This window comes from Solenopsis invicta, chromosome 6, assembly GCF_016802725.1.
Source record: "Solenopsis invicta isolate M01_SB chromosome 6, UNIL_Sinv_3.0, whole genome shotgun sequence".
In the NCBI taxonomy this organism is placed as follows: domain Eukaryota; kingdom Metazoa; phylum Arthropoda; class Insecta; order Hymenoptera; family Formicidae; genus Solenopsis; species Solenopsis invicta.
Genome location: NC_052669.1, coordinates 12,384,310 through 12,411,084, shown reverse-complemented (window position 1 = coordinate 12,411,084; position 26,775 = coordinate 12,384,310). Strand labels below are relative to the sequence as shown.

General features: G+C 47.0%; 2 protein-coding genes across 2 annotated transcripts; one reads left to right on the top strand and one right to left on the bottom strand.

Annotated features, from left to right (window-relative positions):
• Positions 1 to 6,428: 6,428 nt before the first annotated feature.
• On the bottom strand, positions 6,429 to 9,057 carry LOC105207848. Its single transcript, XM_011177492.2, has 2 exons — positions 7,552 to 9,057; positions 6,429 to 7,238 (listed from the first exon to the last, which is right to left on the bottom strand). The coding sequence occupies exons 1-2, from the start codon at positions 9,055 to 9,057 to the stop codon at positions 6,429 to 6,431; spliced, it is 2,316 nt and encodes a 771-aa protein (XP_011175794.1).
• A 5,708-nt stretch (positions 9,058 to 14,765) lies between these two features.
• LOC120358034 (serine/arginine repetitive matrix protein 1-like) lies at positions 14,766 to 15,605 on the top strand. The gene has a single exon (XM_039450460.1). The coding sequence runs from the start codon at positions 14,766 to 14,768 to the stop codon at positions 15,603 to 15,605; it is 840 nt and encodes a 279-aa protein (XP_039306394.1).
• Positions 15,606 to 26,775: the final 11,170 nt, after the last annotated feature.

Here is a 26,775-nt window from a genome sequence, read left to right as displayed (position 1 = left end):
CTAAAAATGTTGTCTCAATTGTTCGACTCTCTGCCAGCGCGTTAATCGGTTCTCGTTTACATCGGATATGTCGTGGCAAGGGAAGCTATTCATGGCTGTTCCAATCAAGAAGTGTCCAGGGCTAAGAAACGATAGATCATTCGGATCAGTGCTCAGCTGCGTGAGCGGACGCGAGTTCAGGACCGCCTCAATTTTGCTTAGCACTGTAGACATTTCCTCGAAAGTGAGGTGAGCTTTCCCGATAATTCTTGACATGTGATGCTTAGCCAATTTTACGGTAGCCTCCCACAGTCCTCCAAAGTGAGGCGCATTGGGTGGAATAAAATTCCATGAGGTTTCCTGCTCTCGTAGAAATCGTTTTATGTCTGTTTGTGCTTGTTCTGAATTGAGGAGGTCGTGAAATTCCTTGAGCTTGTAAGCTCCCACGAATGCAGTCCCATTGTCAGAATACATACAGACTGGCTTGCCTTTTCGTGAAATGAAGCGTCGTAATGCGCTAATAAAGGCATTTGAAGTAAGATCGCTTACCAACTCGATGTGGACTGCCTTCGAGGAAAAGCATACAAAAATTGAAACGTACGCCTTGCTATTGCGGGCATTTCGCCGTTTGCCCTCTCTTAATACTATGGGACCGGCGTAGTCGACGCCACAATGCGAGAATGGCCTTGATACTGTGACACGGCCTGCCGGTAACGAACCCATTATCGCTTCTGATTGAATGGGCTTGGCTCTAAAGCAAGTTATACAATTGTTGAGGGCAACGATTGATGGATGTGAAGGAAGAGTCTCTGAAGAGAATTATCGAGCAGGTTGAAAATGAAATGTTCACTCGCGTGTTTCAATTTTTAACAAAAATGGTAATGGAAAAGTGAACTTTATTATTTCGGAAACTCGTTTCTTGTACAGACAAAAAAAACTGTTTGTTCAGTTTCGTGAGTTGTAAGATGATCGCGTGCTCTCTCATGGACTGCCGAACACGAAGTAAGTCCGGAAGCCGGACACGCGTACTTTCGAGCCGCTCTCGCTAGTCTCGGACTCCTATTCGCCGAGCGTTCGCCCGTCTCTGATTGGGCGATCGCGCCTCTCATCCGACCCGCAACGAACTACTCCAATACTTCCGCCGTTCGTGCGTGGTCGCTCTCGTACACCGATTTCTTCTCTCAGCTCACAGAAACGATTCTTTGGGAACGCCTTCGTGAAGATATCGGCTTTCTGCTTTGCCGACTCGATATAGTTGACCTCGAGTTCTTTCTTCTGAACTCGCTCTCGGACAAAGTGGTATCGGACGTCGATATGCTTCGTTCTCTTATGAAACTCTGGGTTCCTCACCAGACGAATCGAACTTTGATTGTCCACGTAGACTGTCGTTGCCCCCTGGCTGAGACAGTTGACTTCTTCAAGTAGCTTTCTCAGCCACACAGCTTCACGTGCGGTAATGGACGCCGCCACGTACTCTGCCTCCGTGGTACTCAACGTCACGAGCTTTTGACGTTGACTCGCCCATGTGACAGGCCCACCTGCCACTTGGAACACATAGCCGGTCGTTGACCTCCTGGTTTCTACGTTGCGTGCGTAGTCGGAGTCCGAATAACCCTCCAGGGTTATTTCGTCGTTTTCGCTTCCTCGGTACTCGATTCCGTAGTCCATCGTCCCTGCGACGTACGATAGGATGCGTTTTACAGCTTGTCAATGTTCCCGATTGTGTTTATTTAGGAATTTGCTCACCGAGTTTACAGCAAATGCCAGATCTGGCCTCGACACAATCGACAAGAACATCAGCGATCCAACAGCTTCTCAGTATGGAACCTTCTCGATCCCCTCGTCGTTCTCCGACACCGACAGCAACGTTGTATTCGGGTCGCTCGGTACACTCACCGACTTTGCCTCGGACATCCCGAATCTCTCGAAAATCTTCTTCGCATACAGAGTCTGGTGCACGAAGATGGACCTCTTGTTTCGATCTCTCTCTATTTTTGTCCCGACAAATAGACTTCCATCTCCGACCATGATCTTGAATGCTCGTTTCAAGTACCGAAACACGACTTCGATGACTCCTTTCGTTCTTCCGATGACTAGCCCGTCATCGACGAAGAGAGCGAGATAAACCGTCTCGCCATTTACCTCTCCCACGAATATACACTTATCCGCGGATGTTTCTTGGAACCGGAACTCTCGCAGAAACGAACTGAACTTTTGGTTCCAGCATCTCGGTGACTGCTTGAGTACAGTGACTTTACAAGTCGACACACTTGCTCTTCTCGAGTTTCTTCATCCATGTTGAGTCCCTCGGGTGTCTCCATGTAGATTTCCTCGTCCAGAGTTCCGTACAAGAACGCCGTTTGCACGTCGAATTGTGCAATCTCGAGATTCTTCGACGCCACGAGAAGCACTCGCAACGAATCGTATCTCACAACCGGTGAGAACGTCTCCGTGTAATCGATGTTCTTCTCCTGCATGAAGCCCCTGGCGCACAGCCGTGCCTTAAACCGACGAATCTCTCCTTTCTCGTTCTTGAGCTTCTTGAAGACCCACTTCGAATCGATAGGTTTCATCTTCGGATCCCTCTTGACTAAATGCCACGTACCGTTCTTCTCATGCGACTCTAGCTCGGAGTCTATGGCTTCTCGCCATTTTCCTGCATCCTTGGACTCGACAGCCTCACGGTACGTGATCGGAATATCGCATTCCGCTGCTTCGGCATCATACCTCGACGGCTTCTTGATCAAACTCCTGTCTCGGAGCTTTCGCACTGGCTCATTGACCTGTTGTCGACCTTCATCGCGCTGCTCGTCGTCCACAGCATTCTCAAAGACTTTGTCGTCCTCTTCTTCCTCGTCGAAGCTGTCGCCTTCCGCCGGAACTAGAGCTTCTCGCTCGACCTTCGGCAAGATCACTTCTCGTGCATCTTTTGGTTTTGACAGCTTCACACTTCCGGTCGTCTCCCGGAACGTCACATCGCGTGACACCGACACTCTCTTCGACACCGGGTCAAATATACGGTAGTTTGACGAAGTGCTATCGTATCCCACGAAGATCATCTTCTTCGCTCGTGCGTCTAATTTGGTCCTCTTTATTTGCGGCACATTCACGTATGCCTCTGAACCAAATATCTTCAAGTGATGCAGATTCGGCTTCACGCCCATCCACAGCTCGTACGGGGTTGCACCCACTCTCATGCTCGATGCACCGGCTCGGTTGGCTAAATACACCGCTGTATTGCAAGCCTCTGCCCACAAGTTCTTCGGAAGTCCCTTCGCCAACAGCATCGTACGCGCGCTCTCAACTAGCGTGCGATTGTCCCGTTCAGCTTTCCCGTTCTGTTCGGGCGTATACGGGGCCGTATACTCTCGCTCGATACCTCTCTTGTCCGTGTACTCATCGAATGCTCGATTCTTGTACTCAAGACCGTTGTCCGATCGTAACACACGTATGTTTCTTCCAAACCTGTTCTTTATGAGCCGATCGAGTTCCTTGAACTTCTCTAGGACTTCGTTCTTGTGTTTGAGAAAATACACGTACCGAAAATTCGTCGCATCGTCCTTGAACACGACCATGAATCGAGATCCTCCGATCGATTCCACTGACATCGGCCCGCACACATCCGAATGTATGACCTCGCCGGGCTCTGTGCCAGCACGCACGCGCGTCTTCTTGAACGCCTTCCGCTGGGATTTGCCCTCCTGACAGGCTCCGCAGAAATCTTCCGCCCCATCAGTAATCTCGATGCCGTCGATAAGCTTCTCGCTCACCAGTTTACGCATCGCTCGTACGTTCACGTGTCCGAGTCGCTCGTGCCACGCCAGAAAACTCGTTTTCGCAACGCTCGCTTCGTTTTCGTCCTCCGCGCACTTTGTTTTGAATAGCATCCGATACAAATTGTTTGTTTGTATCACACCGTAACCGGCGGTGAAACCTCGGTTGTCGAACTTCACGTATTCATCGAAGAAATACACCCCGATTTTCTTTCTCGCGCACGCGCCGACCGAAAATAGGTTCTTCTTCAGTTCTGGTACGTAAAAAACTGTCTTGATATACGATGCTATCCACTTCCCGTTCACGAACTTCTCGATGTCGACTGTACCAACTCCCAATGCATAACATACTTTATCGTCTCCGAGGGCGACTTCGTGCTCTCCCATCGGTAACTCGCGAAAGTCTCGCAACCACTCGCGTCGGAACGTCATGTGCTGTGACGCTCCGCTGTCGGAAATCCAGCAGTCTTTCTTATCGGCTTTCAGTATCTCGCGCGCCAAGTCTGTCGGTATCTCGCCGAACCCGCTTTTACCGGCACCGCTTTTCCCGCTCTCGACAACAAAGGCACAATCGCTCGATTCACTCGTACCACGATTCCCCTCTTTTTTGTCCTTTTTGCACTCGCGCGCAAAATGTCCGAGCCCCTGACACCGAAAACACCGCACTTTCTTTTTATCTTTTCTGTCTCGAATGTCTTTACCGTCCTTTTTATTTTTCGCTTCTCGCGAACTCACTCTCGATTTCGACTTTTCTTTCGATTTCTTTGAAACCACGAACGCACTTTCACTTTCGTCGTTTTCTGTCATTCTTGCTTCTTCTCGAAGCAACCGCTCTTCTAAATTCTGCAACGTCTGCATATCCGGCGGCATGTTGTCCCACGCTGTCTGAAATTTCGCGAACTTCGGCGTCAGACTCCCCAGGATCTTCGCCATGATCACCGTATCGGTCACCGTTTCGCCCACGTCGAGCAACTGCGCTGCCATATTTTGCACCTTTGTAATATGCTGCGTTATTGAGTCGCTCGCACTCATGCGATACTCGTATAAACGCGTCGACAGCAACAGCTTATTCGATGCTGATTTCTGTTCATGTATTCGCGCTAATTTTTTCCACATTTCACACGCGTTCTCACACGTTAACATGGGCCTCTTTTGTTCCGGCTCGAGCGTCGAGCTCAACAAATACATCGCGTTCGCGTTCTGTACTGACCACGTTTCACGCGCGGCCCCCGCTTCCGGCATCGGCGTCGAGCCATTTACGATATCCCATAACCGATGGGCCATAAATAACGTCCGCATCTCAAATTTCCAGCTCTGGTAATCCGTACCATCGAATTTCGTGATATTCTTTACTGAGATCGCTTCAGCTATCGGGGATTACTTTTCGCTCGCACAGCGCTTTGAATTCACTCGCGAACACGATGCCAATATGGCCGCCCCCTGCAGTCTCACGTGTCTCTACCGGCGCTTCGCGCGCACCACGTTTTCACTCACTCGCGATTTTTTTCTCTTTCGCGCGACGCATTCGCACGCTCGACAACTCAACGATTCACACTCGTTTCCGCAAACGCCTCGCAGTCAGCGTGACTGGGCCCATAACCCGTTGAGGGAAACGATTGATGGATGTGAAGAAAGAGTCTCTGAGGAGAATTATTGAGCAGGTTGAAAATGAAATGTTCACTCGCGTGTTTCAATTTTTAACAAAAATGGTAATGGAAAAGTGAACTTTATTAGGAAACGTTTCTTGTACAAAAAAAACTGTTTGTTCAGTTTCGTGAGTTGTAAGATGATCGCGTGCTCTCTCATGGACTGCCGAACACGAAGTAAGTCCGGAAGCCGGACACGCGTATTTTCGAGCCGCTCTTGCTAGTCTCGGACTCCTATTCGCCGAGCGTTCGCCCGTCTCTGATTGGGCGATCGCGCCTCTCATCCGACCCTCAACGAACTACTCCAATAATAATCACGGACAATTTTTCGCGTGCTCGAGCGTAGCGAGAGAGGCCAAAACCGCTGCCTAACCGCGGCCATTGTGGCTTGTACTCCGGTGAGCATGTTACGCACGTGCTCATACTTTATTAAGCGTTTCGTCAAGTCATGCTCGCGCGGCAACAATATGGGATGCCGTGCCTCAAATTGCAAATTAGAATTTTGAAGCCTACCCCCCACTCGGATGAGGCCAAATTCGTCTATGAAGAGGGACAGAGATAGCGTTTTACTAGATGTGTTGATAGGATTGCCCTTGCTCAGTGCTTTGTATGTTTTTTTCCTCACCGGAAAATGCACTTCTTTGTACTGCTGTACATGCAATATTCAATGCGTTAGATATCTCAGTATGAGAGATAAAACTTGTCAATGTAATTGGTCGATATTTTTTGTAAAATCTAAGGCAATAAGCTAGAATGCACATCTTGTTTAAATCAGAAATCCTACTCATCAATTTGTCGATTACTGAAGACTCGAATGTGGCGATAGCTACGGAGACTCCCCGTCCTTCGGGAATGTCATCTCCTAGCTGAGAAAACCTTCCACTGGGCCAACGCTCTTGCTCATATTGCAAGAATGCGGGGCCGTGCCACCACAAAGTTGCGTTTGTTAGGTCGCGAGGATCGAGCCCACACGATAACATGTCCGCGGGATTGTTTGAAGATGAGATATGTCGCCAATCTTCTAGTTTTGTTAGACGTTGAATCTCGCCGACTCGGTTGGCAACGAAGGCCGACCATTTCGAGAAGGTGATGTCAACCAGTTTAAAGCAATTGTGGAATCTGACCAGAGTAAGATGTTCATGTACGACAGGTCGATTGATTCCCGAACCTTTTCTAATAACTGTGCTAAAAGCAGCGCAGCGGATAATTCTGGCCTTGGTAACAAGATAGCCTTGAGAGGTGCAATGCGAGATTTCGAGCACAGGAGCTCAATGCGATATTTACCGCCGTCCTCCGTTCGGACGTAGATGCACGTGCCGTAAGCACGTTCACTGGCATCGCAGAATCCATGTATCTGCACGAGATGTGGCTCTGCGGCAAATTTTATACACCGTGAAATCTGTAAATTGTTTAATTCTGGCAATTGTAGTTTAAATTTTGACCAACGCGATTGTATAGTTTGAGGGACGGACTCGTCCCATTGACAACCTGCTTGCCATAATTCCTGAAGAATTATTTTTGCGATAACTACCACGGGTCCGAGAAGATCTAACGGATTAAATAATCTAGCAACCTCGGAGAGTATCGTGCGCTTGGATACAGTGTGAGAGTTTGCTTCGGCCTTGTAAGAAAAACGCAATGTATCTCCTGCCTGATTCCACAGAATTCTTAAAATACGCGGGCTTGAACCGTCGCTAATGGTGACTGAGTTGCTTCGTTGATTGTTCACATTTTCTAAAATTTGCGGATAATTTGATGCCCATTTACTGAGTACGAAAGAACCTAGGTGTAGCAGTTGTACCGTCTCATTTAGTTTTTGCTTCAGCAATCGAGTTTGCTCCTGTGAGCAAGTCGTCTACGTAAAAATCGCGTTCTACGCATTTTGAACCTACTGGAAATGTTGACGCGTATAATTCTGAAAGGTACTTAAGGCATCGTGTTGCCAAATATGAAGCTGAAGAAGTACCATACGTAACTGTTGTTAGTTCATATGTTTTGATTTCTGCTTAAATATTATCGCGCCATAATATCCTTTGCAAGCTTGTTTGAGATGGATCTACTAAAATTTGCCTGTACATTTTAATAATGTCGGCTGCGATGACGTAACGATGCGTACGGAATCGCATTAGAATGGACATTAAATCCTGCTGTACGACTGGCCCTGTGATGAGGGCGTCGTTGAGTGAGATGCCCGTGCTGCTCTTGCACGATGCATCGAAGACTACGCAAATCTTTGGGGATTGATCGGACATTTTAAAGACACAGTGATGCGGTAGATAGTACGATATTGAATCTTCATTAGGCTGCGCGTTTACTACCTTCATGTGACCTAAGGACCGATATTGGTTCATGAATTCTACGTATTGCTCTCTTAAACTAGTGTCGCGCTCGAATCGTTTTTCAAGGTTTAGTAGACGTTTTAACGCGATTTCTTTCGAATTTCCGATTCTGCTAATGACTTGCTCCCTAACCGGAAGCTTTACAACAAATTTACCGTTTTGATCCCGCGTCACATTGTTTATGAAGTGCTGTTCGCACTGTGCTTCCACAAGAGTGTGAGTAGAACTACTGTTGTTGCCTTCCTGTTGCCAGAACTGGGCCAATTGATCATGCAACTGCGAATTAGTTATAGCCGCGTGGAATGATCGTACCCTCCGCGGGGCGTTGGAGGTGCTGTTAGTTCTACCAGCCACAATGCACCCTAAAAGAGTCTTCTGCAACGTTGGGTGCCTCGGCGAAGATTGCACCTGTCCCACGTATAACAACTCCCAGAACAAATCAACGCCAATTAACAGGTCGACTTCCGAAGACTCGTAGAAGCGAGGATCTGCTAAGCGTAGATTGCGGGGGATGTCGAAGAAGCTTCGGTTGATTGTGAATGCAGGAAAATTGTCTGTTACTTGTTCACTAACGATGCATTCGATGTTGACTGAGTATGAATTTAGACGAGACTGTAACTTCAGACGAACAATCTGAGTGGATCTAGTAGTAGAGCCCTTAATACCTGAAATGGATAGATTTAGAGATTTTGGTCTCAAATTTAGCTTATCTAATAATTTTCTTAAGATGAAATTTGCCTGAGAACCGCAATCTAACAACGCACGACACGTTGTACGTGACCCTTGACTATCATAAACGTATACGATGGCAGTAGATAGCATGGCATACCTTCTGTCTGAGAGACTAGCTGTATGTGTAACTAATGCCTTTGTAGGGTCTGCAGGAGATGAATTCTCGCGATTCTCCTTGTCGTTTTGTGAGTTTGAGAGGTTTGCAATGTGAAGCAGTGTGTTATGCTTTGCCTTGCAGGTTCTACAGCTGCCTGATGGGCATTTGTTGGCATTATGCGTTGTAGAGCGTAAGCAATTAGTGCATAATTTGCGACTGCGAATTTCTGAATTCCTGCGGGAAACTGGAAGAGCCAAGAAATCTTGGCAACTATAAATTGAATGATCGCCTTGACAATAATTACATTTAAAACTGATTGTCGCGGCGCAAGCTGCTTGACGTTTCGTATTTGACTGAGAACGTGTGTTAATATTTTTGGTAGAAATAATGCTGGACTTGCCCGTTGCTTCTAAAACCTGACATCTGTGATTTATAAACTCTGTGAATTGCTTTAGAGTCGGAAGTCCGTGCCCGGTAGTGAAGACTGCCATTCTCGTAAGGTGATTACGTCGAGCTTAGAACTTAATATGTATACAAGGAGGTCGTCCCACTGAGTAGTTGGACGCTTTAATGCTTGAAGAGCACGTATATGCTTGGAAGCGCCATCCGCGACTTGCCTCAGTTCGCAGGAATTTTCTTTGGTCATGGACGGAAGCTCCATGATTGCTCTAATATGTGTAACAAAACGCCCCTCCACCTCGTGCGCGCGGCCACTCCGCTCCGTCCACCCGAGCAATTCACCGGCAGAACGCCACGTGCGCGCACCGAGCTAACCTGTCGTGACGATCACGCGGCAGCACGCGCGCCGCCCGTGGCGTTCGGCAACGCTCCCACTCCGGGCCAGCCGACCGAACGCACGGATTGGTCCGCCCAACCGTGCGTTCGGATATATAAGCCGGCAGTGGGAACGCCGAGACAGATCTTCCCGGTCCGCAGAATCCGACAGGTCGAGTATCCTCGACCGCACTCCGACTCCCAAGAGGACGAGCATACTCGCCTCATCCTGACTCCCCTCGACGAGTATCCTCGTCGTTCCGACTAGCCGAGTATCCTCGGCTCATCCTATCGTACCGAATACCGTACACAGCCAATCACGGCGAGCATCCTCGCCGTGCTCCGTAGCCGAGTATCCTCGGCGAATCACCGCCCACGACGAGCATCCTCGTCGAGTCCGCCGGCTGGGTATCCCTAGCCAATCCCTTCCGTCCTCTCCCTCAGGGAAGAATCTCGTGTAACCTAAAGCCTCGTCAGGGCATCCGCGTCCTGGCGAGAACTTCGCCTCGTTTTGCACGAGGCGGCTCGGGCGAGACGCGGAATCGTCACCGTCGCTCCGATCCCGCGTTCCGCGGCTCCCCGATCTCCCCGGACACCGAGTCCGTTTCAAACCACGCGATTTAATTTAAGTTAGAGTTATTTTTGTATTCTTATAATTTCGTAGTTCTAGTACTCCAGCTCTTATTATGTCTCCGTTTAAGTTAGAATTATCTTTTGTCACTTTACCGGCTCATCCGTACTCTCGCGGTTATTAATTCTTGTTTCATACTTCAGTCTTGGCTCTCGCCTAGCGCGTTCGTTAGCCCCCGCGTCACCGCGCGCTTATCATTACCATCGCTCGAAATGCCGACCGCTTGGCGGCAATTGGTCGCCGCGACCACCGCGAGCCAATCGCGTCCCCGCTAAGGCTGGGTCCACTTGTCGCGAGGCGTTAGACACAATCTGCGAATGAGGCTACTTGTAAATACTATATTCAAATAAAGATCTCATATGTTTGTCAGCTAAATACCGAGTGCGATTATTATACCGAACCCGACCAATCCGGCGAGCTTATCCGCAACCCTATTCCGACACCTCCCGCAGCCGCACGAAAACCACCAGCGTTACATGGCGCCCGAACAGGGACCGTTTTAAAAACCGATAATCGCACCCGGAAATAAATGCCTCTCGCCGAGTGGACCGAACAGCTGCCGCGAGACCAGCTCGAGTTGTTAGCTCAGACTTATCAGATAGAGACGACCGGTACACTTGACGAGTTACGATACCGCGTAACCCATCACTTCCTCGCGATGACCAATCCGAACCAGTCCGCTGGCGCACCCGCGCCGGAAACCGCGAGCCCGTCCCCACCGGTCACCGGAAGCGAGTCCCACTCGCATAGTAAGATTATGAATCAAATACGCAAATGGGGTTGCCACTTCGACGGTCGCGACCCTCTGTCATTCCTAGAGCGCGTAACAGAACTGCAGGAAGAATACCAATACACCGACAACCAGATGAAGGCCGGACTTCCAGAGTTATTAAAGGGGGATGCTCTGGCATGGTATCGAAATGAGCGAGAATCCTGGGAAACGTGGACCGACTTCACCAGCGCCCTACGACGGCATTACCTACCGCGACGGTATCAAGCTAAACTGATGCGCGAAATACAAGAACGCCGACAACAACCCAACGAAGCTTACGCCAAGTACGCGACCGCCCTGCGCCGATGCGGCGCGCCGGGGGTTTTACCCAGGCAGAAAAGGTAGACCGCCTGTACGAAAACCTGCGAGCGGAATACAAATTGTACGTGCGCATGAGCGACGCTACGGACTTTGCCGACCTGGCCGACCAGGCTGCCGAGTTCGAAGATATCTCCCGGGCCCGGGAGAATGAGACCCGTGCCGAGAGGAAAAAAGTCAACACCGCTACACCCGCCGACACCCCGCCCTACGACCGCGCAACCGCCTGCTGGCGCTGTAAACAGCGCGGACACAGCCGTTTCGAATGCAGGAGACCCGCACGCAAATTTTGCTCGCAGTGCGGGAAGGACGGCGTTCTCACGAAGGACTGTCATCCTCGGGCGGGAAACGCCGCAACGGCCGGGGATACAACCACTCCTCGGCCCGAGTCCGCATAAAGTACACACCACGACCCCATATACCGGTCCGCCTGGGACGACACCGGATTTCCGCTCTACTGGACACCGTGGCCGAAGTATCCATCATCAACCGACAGGTCGCCGGGTATGCCAAGGAGATGCGGATATGGCCGCAGGAACAGGAGGAGGCAATCCACCTAGCCGACGGCACCACTGCCACCACGCCAAGCCGCGTCAAACTCCGCCTCCGAATCGCCGGCCGTCAACTCGAACACACCTTCCAGATCCTTCCGTCCTTAGACAGCCCGATGCTCATAGGAACCGACCTGTGGGCCCGACTACAGATCGCTATACCCCCGCCACCTCTCCAGCTCCGAAAAACGCCACCCGCGGCGTACTCAGTGACCCCGGGCATGGTAAAACGAACCGCACAAGAGGAGCGGGAGCTCCAAGCCTTCCTGGCCATGGAGTTGGCCAAGTTCGAGGAGGTACGAGGGCCGACCGACCAGGCCAGCCACCAGATCCGGCTGAAAACAGACGTACCGATCAAACAACGGTACCGACCGCGCAACCCGGCGATGCAAAGCATCATCGATGAGGAGGTCCGCAAAATGGAAGAAGCCGGTATTATCGAGCCATCAACCAGCGCATGGAGCTCCCCGGTGGTTATAGTGCGGAAAAAGGACGGAAAACACCGTTTTTGTATTGACTTCCGGAAGGTAAACGAAGTCACCGAGCGGGATGCGTACCCACTACCACAAATCCCCGCCACACTGGACAAGCTGCGCGGGGGCCGATACCTCACTACGCTCGACCTACAGCAAGGTTATTGGCAGATTCCACTCACGCCCGATAGCCGGCCAATCACCGCCTTCACCGTTCCGGGCCGGGGCCTAATGCAGTTCACTGTCATGCCTTTCGGACTGCATTCGGCTCCGGTGACGTTCCAACGTTTGCTCGACCGAATACTGGGCCCCGAATTGGAACCTCACGTGTTCGTCTATCTAGACGACATTATCGTGACCAGCGCAACATTCTCCGACCATCTGCAGCACCTGCAGGAAGTTTTTCGGCGACTACGCCAAGCCAAGCTCCGGTTAAATCCGGAAAAATGCCAGTTCTGTCTCAACGAACTTAAATACTTGGGCCACATCGTGGATGGCCAGGGAATCCGCACCGATCCCGACAAGGTTCGCGCCGTCGCACAGTGGCCAACCCCGACAAACGTACGACAAGTCCGACAATTCGTGGGGCTCGCGTCATGGTACCGTCGCTTCACACCTAGCTTTTCCGAGACCGCCGCGCCGCTCACCCGCCTCACGCGAAAGAACGCCCGATGGACGTGGGGACCCGACGAAGAGGCCGCTTTTCGCGAGCTCAAGCACGCGCTCACCTCCGCACCCACCCTCGCGTGTCCAGATTTCTCGCGCCGGTTCGTCCTCCAGACGGACGCCGTTGGTCGTACCAGCACGTACGGTCTTGGCGCCGTTCTCTCGCAGCACTTCGACGAGGGGGAACGCGTCATCGCATACGCCAGCCGGTCGCTCAACGGCGCGGAGAAAAATTATAGTGCCACCGAGCTCGAGTGCCTGGCCGTGGTGTGGGGCATCCGGCATATGCGTGGTTACCTGGAAGGGTACGAGTTTACGGTCGTCACCGACCACCAGGCCCTCCAGTGGCTACGCCGCCTGGATTCCCCCACCGGCCGACTCGGCCGATGGGCACTCGAGCTCCAACAGTACACGTTCGACATCCGGTACCGCGCGGGAAAGCTGAACCGGGTTGCCGACGCGCTATCCAGGTTACCGGCCGTGTACAGTAACCAAGCGCACCCCGCGTGCCCGTGGTACCGCCGCCAGCTCCTCCGCGTACGGGCGCGGCCGAGGGACTTCGCGGACTATGAAATCCGTAACGGTCGATTATATCGCCGCATACTCCATTCGACCAACTTTAAGGACGAACCCGCCGAGACACAATGGAAGCGATGCATACCTCGCGACGAACGAGGGGCCGTACTGGCACGGGTACACGACAACCCGGCCGCCGGGCACCTCGGCATTGCTAAAACCATTGCTCGAGCCGCGCAGTGTTACTATTGGCCGGGGATGTTCGCCGATATCGCGCGTCACGGGCGTGCGCCAATTGCCAGGCGCACAAGAGTGCCCAGGTCCGACCGGCCGGACTAATGCACGCAACCCACGTGGAAGCGCCTTGGGAACAGGTCACCACCGACCTCTCCCGCGGTCCACCAACGGAGCCGCTTGGCTACTGGTATTACAAGACCGTTTCACCAAGTGGGTGGAGTTGGTGCCGCTGCGACGAGCAACCGCTACCGCCATCGCCCAGAACATTACGGACCGCGTCGTCTACCGCCACGGTTGCCCCGAGACCCTGATCTCCGACAACGGGACGCAGTTCATGGCAGGGCACGTGCGCGAACGACTGCGCGACCTGGGCATCCGCCACCGGACGGCTCCAGTACACGCTCCTCACTGCAACCCCGTCGAGCGGACCAATAAGACGGTCAAAACAATGATCGCACAATTCGTCGGCCGGGATCACCGCCGCTGGGATCAGCACATCCCAGCGCTGCAATTTGCATATAATACCGCCGTCCACGACGCTACCGGCTACACGCCCGCCTATCTGAACTGCGGGCGGGAACTTGAGACGCCACCACGAGACCCAGACGAGAGACACGCGCCGACAGCCGCTCCAGCCACCAACCAGCGACGACTCCAGGAAGCATACGAGGTGGTCCGAACGAACCTCGCCTGAGCCTTCAACCGTCAAGAGAGGTATTATAATTTAAGGAGACGGGCATGGAAACCCGCCATAGGAGACATCGTCTGGAAGAGGGACCATCCCCTCTCGAACAAGGGCAAGGCCTTTAACTCAAAATTAGCCCCCAAGTACATCGGACCGCTGGAGGTCCGGAAGATCCATTCGCCGGTCGTCGTCGACCTACGGGACAAACACGGTAAGTGGCATCGCCACATACATGTGCAAGACCTTAAGCCGGGTCAGCGACACGAACAGACCCGAGGAACAGACCACGCGGGGACGGACCGTGAGGAAGCAGCCAACACCGAAGCAGCCGACGCAGGAGCAGACGACACGACCGTAGACGCCATGACAGACGATGGCGGGACCGACGAATCCGGGGCAGACGACGCCGACGATGATGATGCAGGAGCGAACGACGGCCTGCCCAGCCACAGGGCTCGTGCCGATCACGCCCGGACGGCATGACTGCCGGAAGGGAAGGAGCTACCTCCCCCAAGCCAGCACGATATATAAAGGGGATCACCGCAACCAGAAACCTGCAGAAAGACCGAATCCGCTATGGACTCCGAGCTAGACGCAATTCTTACCGCTCCGGCCAACGACGCCGAATTCGAGATCCTCTGGCAGAGGATGATGCACACCACGCCAGACCTACCGAAGTTGTTCCCGTCACCGCCACACCGACGACCAAGTCCGACCGCCACCGGGACACCGGAACGCTCGACACGCAACATCGCGCCAGGGTCTCTCGAGGCACGACACCGCTCCGCCTGTCAGCGAAGCTTGCCCGTCCTTCCGGGAACGTCACCGCCCGTCCCAAGGCGTGCAAGGCCGGTCACCGCCATCCGCGCGCCGCCGCCAGATCTGGTACAAAGGGCAAAACCCGCCAAGCGCAACCCTGCGCCTTCGACGAGCCGGGCGACCAGACACCCAGTGGTCGGCGTACGGGTACAGCGTTCTTCGGCAACAAACGCGCGGAAACTCGCCGCACTACTGGCCGAACCGCCGCTAATACCACGACGAGCCGGCCGACCAAATAAAAGAGCACGGCAAGAGCAAACGCGCCGCCAGCTAACGGCGCTGTTCGGAGACCCGTTGTCGGACCTGGATGACGACAACGGGGCTATCACCGCCACCGCGCCTCAGGACACGCGGAGGAAACCAGCCTGCTTCATAAGAGCACCACCTCGACGCCGCCGGAAGAGACCTCCCCAACGCCGGGACCAGCAGTCGCCGCAACTGTCGCCACGCAGACCGCCGCAAGCGAACCCACCGCTCCGACATCAGCCTTACCGGCAGCCACGAAGGCCCCCCGAGTACCGGAGACGACACCCACGACCAAGACCGGCGCCCGCCCGGACCAACCGCCTCTACCAGTGCGGATCACCGACGACCTAACCGTGTACGTCCCTTACTACGCGGCCACGGTTTCGCGGGTGTATAAAGTTCGCCTCGCCAACCGCCGCTTCACGCTCCGGTTTAATCGTGATGGCCAGTGCCACTACGTGCGGGAATTCCCGGCGTAGTGGCCAAAGTTCGCCACTCACGAAGGGGGGAGGTGATGTAACAAAACGCCCCTCCACCTCGCGCGCGCGGCCACTCCGCTCCGTCCACCCGAGCAATTCACCGGCAGAACGCCACGTGCGCGCACCGAGCTAACCTGTCGTGACGATCACGCGGCAGCACGCGCGCCGCCCGTGGCGTTCGGCAACGCTCCCACTCCGGGCCAGCCGACCGAACGCACGGATTGGTCCGCCCAACCGTGCGTTCGGATATATAAGCCGGCAGTGGGAACGCCGAGACAGATCTTCCCGGTCCGCCGAATCCAACAGGTCGAGTATCCTCGACCGCACTCCGACTCCCAAGAGGACGAGCATACTCGCCTCATCCTGACTCCCCTCGACGAGTATCCTCGTCGTTCCGACTAGCCGAGTATCCTCGGCTCATCCTATCGTACCGAATACCGTACACAGCCAATCACGGCGAGCATCCTCGCCGTGCTCCGTAGCCGAGTATCCTCGGCGAATCACCGCCCACGACGAGCATCCTCGTCGAGTCCGCCGGCTGGGTATCCCTAGCCAATCCCTTCCGTCCTCTCCCTCAGGGAAGAATCTCGTGTAACCTAAAGCCTCGTCAGGGCATCCGCGTCCTGGCGAGAACTTCGCCTCGTTTTGCACGAGGCGGCTCGGGCGAGACGCGGAATCGTCACCGTCGCTCCGATCCCGCGTTCCGCGGCTCCCCGATCTCCCCGGACACCGAGTTCGTTTCAAACCACGCGATTTAATTTAAGTTAGAGTTATTTTTGTATTCTTATAATTTCGTAGTTCTAGTACTCCAGCTCTTATTATGTCTCCGTTTAAGTTAGAATTATCTTTTGTCACTTTACCGGCTCATCCGTACTCTCGCGGTTATTAATTCTTGTTTCATACTTCAGTCTTGGCTCTCGCCTAGCGCGTTCGTTAGCCCCCGCGTCACCGCGCGCTTATCATTACCATCGCTCGAAATTCCGACCGCTTGGTGGCAATTGGTCGCCGCGACCACCGCGAGCCAATCGCGTCCCCGCTAAGGCTGGGTCCACTTGTCGCGAGGCGTTAGACACAATCTGCGAATGAGGCTACTTGTAAATACTATATTCAAATAAAGATCTCATATGTTTGTCAGCTAAATACCGAGTGCGATTATTATACCGAACCCGACCAATCCGGCGAGCTTATCCGCAACCGTATTCCGACACCTCCCGCAGCCGCACGAAAACCACCAGCGTTACATGTGTGTATGCACTATGACACGTTTGTTGTCATACCGTTCTTTTAATAGCCTCCAGGCCACTTCGTAATTGATGTCCGAAATTTCCAACGAGCTGATGACGTCGCTGGCTTCTCCTGAAAGAGACGCACGCAAGTATTGTAATTTTTGCACGTTATTGAGCGATAGATTTAAATGGCTAATTGAATTAAAGGCGTCAAAAAATGGGAACCACTCGTCATATTTCCCGCTGAAGGTCGGCAGATTTAACTTCGTAATCGTACATGCACTACCGAGTCTTGTGTGTCGGATACACTTGACGGCGATGGCGACGCGAGACTGCGTGAGGGACCGGGTACACTAATAAGCTCTCGAATTTTACCGGACACTGCCCCAGATAACAAAATGCCTGCATAATGAGTGCACGGTGCGCGCACGTGTGCGTAATAATCGTCACAGTGTGCCTGCACAGAACCATGCAGATATGTCCGCATTTGAGACTCATATCGCCCGCACGTGTGAATGCCGCACGCATGCGGGCGACATGAATCTGATATGAGTGCACCAATTGAGATTCATATCGTCTACACACGTGAATGCCACACGCGTGCAAACGATATGAATTTTATTTTATTGTTAAATTATAAAATAATAAATAAAAATATTAAAATTATACATAGGGTTATTTTAAAAAACGTACACTAATTATATATATATATATTTTTTATTATTGTTATTACGGTATATAACAAACATTATTATTATTATTATTAACGTGATATAACAAACTTCATCGCCATTAGCGCGACTTACAAGTATACGTTTCTTCCGAATATCTGACTGGCGAATCGAATATCTTCGTAGTCAAACGTTAGATTAGATATCCTAACCTAAATAGTCATCAACTTTAACGCTTGATATCTCGATTCGCGGGTCAGTCCGACACTTTTTTCTGCCAGATTCGTTCATTTCGTGCAAAAACGCGTCGAATGAACCTAAAAATCGGAGGAGGTGGGAGTAATCTTAACATTTACCCGAACATACAATAATAAACATGTATCTACATACCTCCAAATGATTTAATTATCCCTCCAATCACTTTCTTCTTTTTCTTAATTGGTACGGACTTGTTCAACCTTCCACTCTGCAATATAGTTAACGAATTATAATAGGATTGCATGAGCAAAATCCTAAGCACAATCAGTGTATGTATAGTATGTACTGTACACGCAGCCAACCGGCGAATGGAACTTTTTTTCACAGTCACTGCGGTGCGTTCAGAATAAATATGCGCGCAAGTTTAAACTTAGAAAGTAATATTGCCTTACAATAAAATGGGATAAAATTTAAAAGTTAAAAAAGGAAGCACAATTTTGTAAATTACATAATACGTAATATTTTTAAATTCATAATTAAAATTGAAAATACTTAAAATAGATAAATAAATAGATAAATAATTTAATATATTAAATAAAAAATTATATGTATTATGTGTATATAATATAAAACTATATTATATATAAATTATGTATGTTATATATAAATTTCATATTGAAAATTATTTAAAAATTATAGTAAAAAAGAAACTGTATTTGTCCTATAATTTCTTATTAATTAGCAATAAAAATTACAAAAAAATCATATATAAAATGTTTCCTATGATACTAAAATATATATTTTTTATATATTGTTATATTAATAAGAAAATTATATAAAATTGTAAAATGCATGACGATTTAATATTTTGATCATATTTTATTCCGTCACGTTGTGCAGGCAAAGTGATTGCGTTGGTGCATGCACGTGTGAGTATCACACGTGAGGGTGATATCAATTCTCACCATGAAAAATACACCATGATAAATATACAATCATACACAACGATAGAATATATAAAATATTCTTTTCGATCACTCATATATCTTCTCACGCATGACTTCATAATGCCACCTTCCATGCACGCACACGTGCCGCTATCACATTGATAGGGCAATATGACTGCGATGTTGCACGCATACGTGATATCACGCTGTGAGGGTGACGTGAACCGTCACAAATTGTTATCTGGGAGGTTATGTCTTGTTCAGTGGGCATTTTGAAACGGTATATAAGACTTACTGTTACTCGAAAATGATCCCTCGATTGGAACAGCCACGCTTGTTAGCCGCCCTTACCTTGTTACAGAAAGCGTGATATTCTAGAACGCGATCTTGATGATGCGAAGTTCTCAGATGCGGCGGGAGAGGTGACCAAGGAGATGGCGCTTGGTCGCCCTTGAAGTCCTCCGAAATGCGCCCTCGTTCCTCTTGCGGGTCTTCGTGAAAGGCGAACGCTCGTTTTCTCGCCTTTGATGCTGCCTTGTGCTGCTCGATGACTCTCGTGGCCACGCCTGAGCGCTGTTTGTCCTTCCTCCTCGAAGTGCTGCACGTGGCCGAATAACTCGTTATGACGACGGCTGGTCTGGCGACCGACGACCGTCTCGCTTACTCGTGGCCGAATGACTCGATACGACGACGGCTGGTCTGGCGACCGACGACCGTCTCGCAGTGCACGTAGGTTAACTTCATCGTTACGGCACTGGGCTTGAGTAAGCACTCCACTGGCACGTCTCGACGCTGCTGACCACTGTCAAAACCGACTTCCTTGCTTTCGGCTGTCTGGATGCAGATCCAATATGGCGAGGATCCGGCTCGAAAGACCAAAACTTTGTTATGGCAACAATGCCGTCCACGCGATTGTGATTCGCGACGTATTTCTCGCAGTCGGGCGTGTTCGAGAAGGAAGTACTCCTTCTCTGGTTCGTATGTAGTTTATTATCACAACCGAACGAGCCGATCTCGCAGTACAGCTTGCGACGTGGTGATGGTGGTGCCGAGTAGTGAAGAATGATACAGATTTAAGTGGGAAAAACGTTTGGGTGCGTTCTTGTGCGCTGGCGGCGGACGCAGCGAGCGCCAAGAGAGAGAGAGAGAGAGAGAGAGAGAGAGAGAGAGAGAGAGCGGACAGCTACGAGCACACGCGACGCGGCAGAGCGAATGGTAGCGCCCGTAGTCAGGCGGGAATTTGGCTAGGGAAACGTAGCTCGCGCGGGAGATATAAATCAAATGCGATGTAGTACGAAACAGTATTAATCTATTAAAGACAATTATGAAATAAAAATTGTTAAATTAAGGTAATAAAGTTTTGTATTTATTATGTATTTTTCTCTTTTGTTACAGAACAAACTGTCAAATCAACTTGTCTTTTGCCCACATCAACAAAACCACAACCATCAATATCAAATTCACCGTTAACATATATATCTGAGAGAGTTTCACCAAGTTGTCTTGGTTCATTAGGTCTGCTGAGTCCGGTTTTATCTGTGTCGGATAGCAGAAATAAACGTAGTCGGAGCATATCAATAGAACCGCAAGACCCAAAACGAATGCGTGAAGATAATAGTTTTGAACAAATGTTAAGTAAATTGATCGATCAACTGCGCAGTGAAGAACACGATTTCTGCAAATTCTTACAGCCTAGGTTAGAAAAACTAGAAAAGAGATATTATATGCGCATTACACATACAATAATGCAGGAAGTAATAAAAATTGAATTAGAGCAATTCAAAAATCAAGATTTTCTTTAACTCTTATATCTATCTATGTGAACCTGGCACCCGAATTTAAGAAAAAAGTTTTTATAAATATGCATTTAATTAAGTTTGGATTGTACTCGTTTGTACCACATTTCTTTCCGTTTGTACCTCAAGGGGTTGAAAAATATAGAGGATTCAAAAAATGTTAGCACCCCACATTATGATATTTGATATCCGCAAGCGGGTGCTGTTTCGTAATCGTTTGTACCCGATTGTACCACCGCGTTTCGTTTGTACCCCTAAGGGGGTGATTGTACCGCAATTTCAAAATAGGGGTAAGAGCAAACTTCTCCATTTTTCAAGATATTCGAAATCCGCAAGCGGGTGCTGTTTTGTAATCGTTTGTACCCGATTGTACCACTGCGCGTTTCGTTTGTACCCCTAAGGAGGTGATTGTACCGCAATTTCAAAATAGGGGTAAGAGCAAACTTCGCCATTTTTCAAGATATTCGAAGTCCGCAAGCGGATGCTGTTTCGTAATCGTTTGTACCCGATTGTACCACCACGGGTCTCGTTTGTACCCCTAAGGGGGTGATTGTACCGCAATTTCAAAAGAGGGGTAAGAGCAAACTTCGCCATTTTTCAAGATATTCGAAATCCGCAAGCGGGTGCTGTTTCGTAATCGTTTGTACCCGAATGTACTACCGCGGGTTTCGTTTGCACCCCTAAGGGGGTGATTGTATCGCAATTTCAAAATAGGGGTAAGAGCAAACTTCGCCATTTTTCAAGATATTCGAAGTCCGCAAGCGGGTGCTGTTTCGTAATCGTTTGTAACCGATTGTACCACCGCGCGTTTCGTTTGTACTTTCAAGTGGGTGGTTGTACCAAAGTTAAAGAAATATTTCATTATGTTAATGGTACTGATATTTAAATGTGTTATATGAGGAAGTTGCATTGAGTTTTGTAGTTTGTGCATATTATCATATTTATTTTTTATTGTGGTATTTTTGTTATTTTTAAAATTTTTTTTAATGTTTGTTTTTATTTATGTTTTGTTATTATGAATTTTTCTCATATTTTTGTGTATATTGAAAGTAGTATTTTAATTATTTTTTTTTACTTTTTCAGTTTTATTTTTGTATCTTTTATTTATTTTTATTATGCGTGTTGTTTTTATTGTAATGGAATATTGTAATTGATTTGTTTTATATTTTTATATAAATTAGAAGTGATATGTTTTTTTTTTTGTTGTGTTACGCGTTTTGACGCGTTTAATGGTTTGATATCTCGACAGAGATCATTATGAATTTCCCATTTTCCAGTTAGTCTTCGAATATGTGCTATATAATGACCCATTGTGTTCTCATTATTTTGTCCTTCGTATTCTATTGCAGCAAGCAGTCTGTATACTGTATTATGAAATTGAATTTCATTCGGTATTTCATTTAATGTAAACTTTCCTGTCCAGTTAAATATATTAAGATTTTTTGCGAGATCTGTTGATTGTAAACATTCTAGGTCTATAAACAGAAGCTGACCGCAAATAACGAAATGTTCGATGTTGTTTTCGTTACAACGAGTGCATTTTTTATTGTTGTAAGAATATTGCTCATTTACAACGCCTTCCAAAGCATTCATATACTCTGTGTAAAATAATTTTGGTTAATTTCTAAAATGTTGTATTTGTTTTCTCGCGTATATCGACAGTGGAGACAGTTGATATTAATTTTGCATGAAAATTCGTTTTGTAATAAATGATTAGCCACTAAATTGGAGATGTTGTAATTGCAATCTATTGTTCCACGTAGAGGCGTAATGAATTTATTTAATATCAGTGCCCTCTCTTTATATATTTTCACAGATGGTCCATATATTGATAATTCTTTTATGAAACGAAATGTGTCGTTTTCTGTTCGCTCTAAATAAAGATGAAAACTTGCCCAGTCGTAATACGCAACCAATAGTGTCTGCCCAATAGCATCGAAAGGACATGTATTTATTAATGACACAGGTTTCTTTTCAAGTATCACTGGGCCTAAAGTACTACCATTTTCTAGTAATGGTACAGTTTTAGTAAATTTTGGTTTTTTATGAATGCTTTCAATATCTGGACAAATAGTTAAATACGTGCCACGGTTCTTAGGACTTTTGTTTTTGCCTCTCCAATTTTCTTTTTCATTTAGGTAAGTGTGACTTGTTAAGTTAGTACATTCATCAGTAGTTATAATATTCGTGTTAGATATATCCTCTATGTCAATATCTTTGTTATCGATAAAATATATAGATAAAACGTCAGCAATTGTTACACATTTTTTGTCCTGATTGATTGAAGATATGTCTGATTTTCTCGAACTTGCAGCTGAAATATTTATGATATTGCAATCGTCATTATCGGTTGTGATATTACATAAAACAGGAGATATAAATTCATTTGAATTGATTTTGTCAGAATTTTTAGTATTATTATGTTCAGTCTGTGAATCAGTGGCGTGTAATATTTTTATGGCACCTGTAAGTGTTCTAATGTGCGTAACCATAAATTTATCAGCACGTATGCATTTATTTTTAAAAACAAATTGTTTTAATTCTCTGAAATATTCTTCGCTGCAGGCAGAAGATGCTGTTTGTGCCGACATTAGTTCTGTCCATAAAAGAAAATGTTTCGCAATTTTAAGTAAATTGTTAGCGAATTCAGGACACCAATATGGATTTGGCCTTTCTCCTTCAGTACTACTTGTTTCAATTTCTGATTGAATGCGCTGCAAAAAGTTCATTACTTTTGTACCGCATTTATTGTTATTTATTTCAATCATAAAATTATCATCACAAGGATTTTTTTCACAATCAGTATCGTATAAGAATTCGTCGCCCTTAATTAATTGAATTAATCTCTGTTGTGCACTAAAACAATTATTTTTTTCTTCACTAATTATATTTTCGGTGTCGGAAATACATGTGATTAAGAGATCATGACAAATTTGGCAAAATTTATCAATATCTATACATTTTGTTAAAAGACTAACGCAGCGTACGTAAAAATATTTAATTCGCATATGTTTATTTTCAAAGCATTTCCATCGACAAACTAATTTTATTAGATGTGCAATGTCAATGCGTATGATACATTTTGGTTTCTGTACACAGTCAGAATCTTCTAAAAATTTCATACATTGATCGACGTATGTACTTAAATTTACATCGTTGAATGCAAGACTAATTGCATTTAATAACGCAAGAGAATAGTCAGTGACAATTTCAGAAGGATAAGGAACAGGTGTACGCAACCATTCTCGTAACCAGAAAGATAACATGTTGGTATCATGTTTTTCTGAAATCATTTGACACACTGAAAGTATTTTACCATTAAAAGGAGCTACGATTTGATACAAAAATATTGTATGTGACGAACCATCTGGTCTTTTAATAGGTTTTATTAATGAACCACTTGCATCTATACTTAAAGTACCTGTTTTATTTTGTTGTTTATTAAACTGTCTGTATAAGAATACTTGTTCATTACTCCAATACATAATAAAAAGTTTATCTATGCCTATTTCTCTTATAAAACTGGCGAATTCGGCTTTATATTTTAATTCAACAATAGATAGAATTGGATCGGAGATATTACTTAGTCCTAACTCTCGATTATTTTCTAACTGTTTAGCTTTACGTAAGACATTTTCATTGTACAAATGCGCTGGTTCTACCTTTCCAAATGTCATTATTTCATTTGCTTTTTTTCTTCTCCATGCATATGTTGATGATGCACATAATTCTTTTACAACGCATGCTTTATTAGCACCACGTAATTGTCGTTTTTTTGTATGTTTCACGCCCGTAGTATCACTAGTCGATACATAAATATCCAAACCATTTTTTGTTGGTTTCTCAGTACTGTACGCATTAATAATCGATCCGCATTTGGAACACTTTCCCCATAATTTAAGAAATAGTTCACCAATATTATCATTAACTTTTGCATTTTTGAATGAAAAACCACAAGGAACCTTTAAGGCATTCCATATTTCTGCAGCGATTACATCTGCCCAGCCTTTATTTAAAATTTTGTAAGAAGGATTTTTATATTCAACATCCACTGGTGCTATTTTTATCCATGTTTCATATGATAAACGAATGGTAGTGCGTAAGGATGGGAAAACGTTATTTGAGGATTGCATGGACCAATTAGACTGATTACTATCGTTAGTTGACGTAGAAATATCACGAATCGTAATGCCATGATAATTACATAATTTATTTAATAAATCGCGTCTGTTTTGTGATACATATAAGAATATGTATTTTTTGGACATGGAATTGTCTAATTTAATGCATGCTTCCTTCCAAACGGAATGCGTTAAATTTAACGGTTTACCTTTATCATTCAAGATATGTAAGTCTTTAAGAGCCTCGAATATCTCGCTCGGAGATTTTACGGCTTTCCGCGGCATGTTGAGTGACAATTAATCATAAAATAATTAATCGACAAATTTTAAAAAAGAAAAGACAAGAAAAGTATTAAAAGGACAAAAGAAAGAAGAGCTAAAAGTGTAAAGAGAAACACGGTCTTATTGGACATGGATACTTTTTCGAAAAAAAAAAGTAAACACGGTCGCTTATTGCACTACGCTTTCGCTAATCGCTGCATATAACAGCGTTCAACAGTAACCTAGCTATTAACAGCGAGGCTGAGCAGTGCGAGTGCTTATATAATCCGCTTCCCCACCTACAGCCATCCCACCACCCGTTGTCTGCCGTCGGCGATCATTCGCCGATGATTACCGAAGAATGCCGGAGGACGACGAGCCGAACGACGTCGAAGTTCGGAGGAAAGGCATCCGTCGACCGTTCGGCTCGTCATCCTCCGACATTCTTCGGCATTCATCGGCGAATGATCGCCGACGGCAGACAACGTGTGGTGGGACGGCTGTAGGTGGGGAAGCGGATTATATAAGCAATCGCACTGCTCAGCCTCGCTGTTAATAGCTAGGTTACTGTTGAACGTTATATGCAGCGATTAGCGAAAGCGTAGTGCAATAAGCAACCGTGTTTACTTTTTTTTTTTCGAAAAAGCATCCGTGTCCAATAAGGCCGTGTTTCTCTTTACACTTTTAGCTCTTCTTTCTTTTGTTCTTTTAATACTTTTCTTGTCTTTTCCTTTTTAAAATTTGTCGATTAATTATTTTATGATTAATTGTCACTCAACATGCCGCGGAAAGCCGTAAAATCTCCGAGCGAGATATTCGAGGCTCTTAAGAGGATGCTATAGTGAAGCCCGAACTCCGACGCGAAGGTGCTGCCATTTACGCGGAATTAAAAAAGTCGATAATTTCTCAAATGATAAATTACCGACTTTTTTAATTTCATACAGTACTATATAGGTTTAGATAATACAAGTAAACACACAAGTGTCGCGAAGTGTGCGGAACGTTCTATCTATCTCGCTCGCCCGCAATCAACGTCGCTGAGTGTGCAACAAGACTATAGTTCGCGCTCGCTCGCACTCACGGTCGCAAAGTGTGCAGAATGTTCTGTCTCGCTTGCCCGCAATGAACGTCGCGGAGTGTGCAACAAGACTATCGTTCGCGCTCGTTAGCATTCATGAGTAATTTTTTACTTTATTTGTACCATGTAAAACGTAAACATATGTATCTTTATCAACGATTTTATCACCACGTTGTCAAATCTCTTTTTGAGTTAGAGAAAGGCTCCGGCTTTTTGACGCATCTCCGAGTACCCAACAAATTTCTACATATGTACGTATAAGCATATGAACATATGTACGCTCACACAATTATAAGCGTATAGGGCAATAATTATTTGCATTACATGCTATATATATATATATATATATATATATATATAGAGAGAGAGAGAGAGAGCTAGATTTTTGCCGGACAAAAATTAAGGATGACAGTGAACATATATATTGCGTGAGAATATGCTCTCGATCTCATTTGCAAGATTTTTCGCTTTAAATTTTTATTTTACAGTTCCATCTAAATACATATCGATGCTTCAATTTTTTTCATCTAGTTCCATTTAAAAGGACGCTTCAAATTGTATTGTACTTCTAATTAAATAAACGGTTAAAATTTTTATTTTATTTTTATTTTACTAATTGCATCTAAATATAAATGCTTCCAATTTTTATTTAAAAAGTTATAAATACCATAGACTCTAGTCAGGTCTAAATATTGACGCATCAAATTATTAATTTGCCAGTTCTGTCTAAATAGACACTTCAAG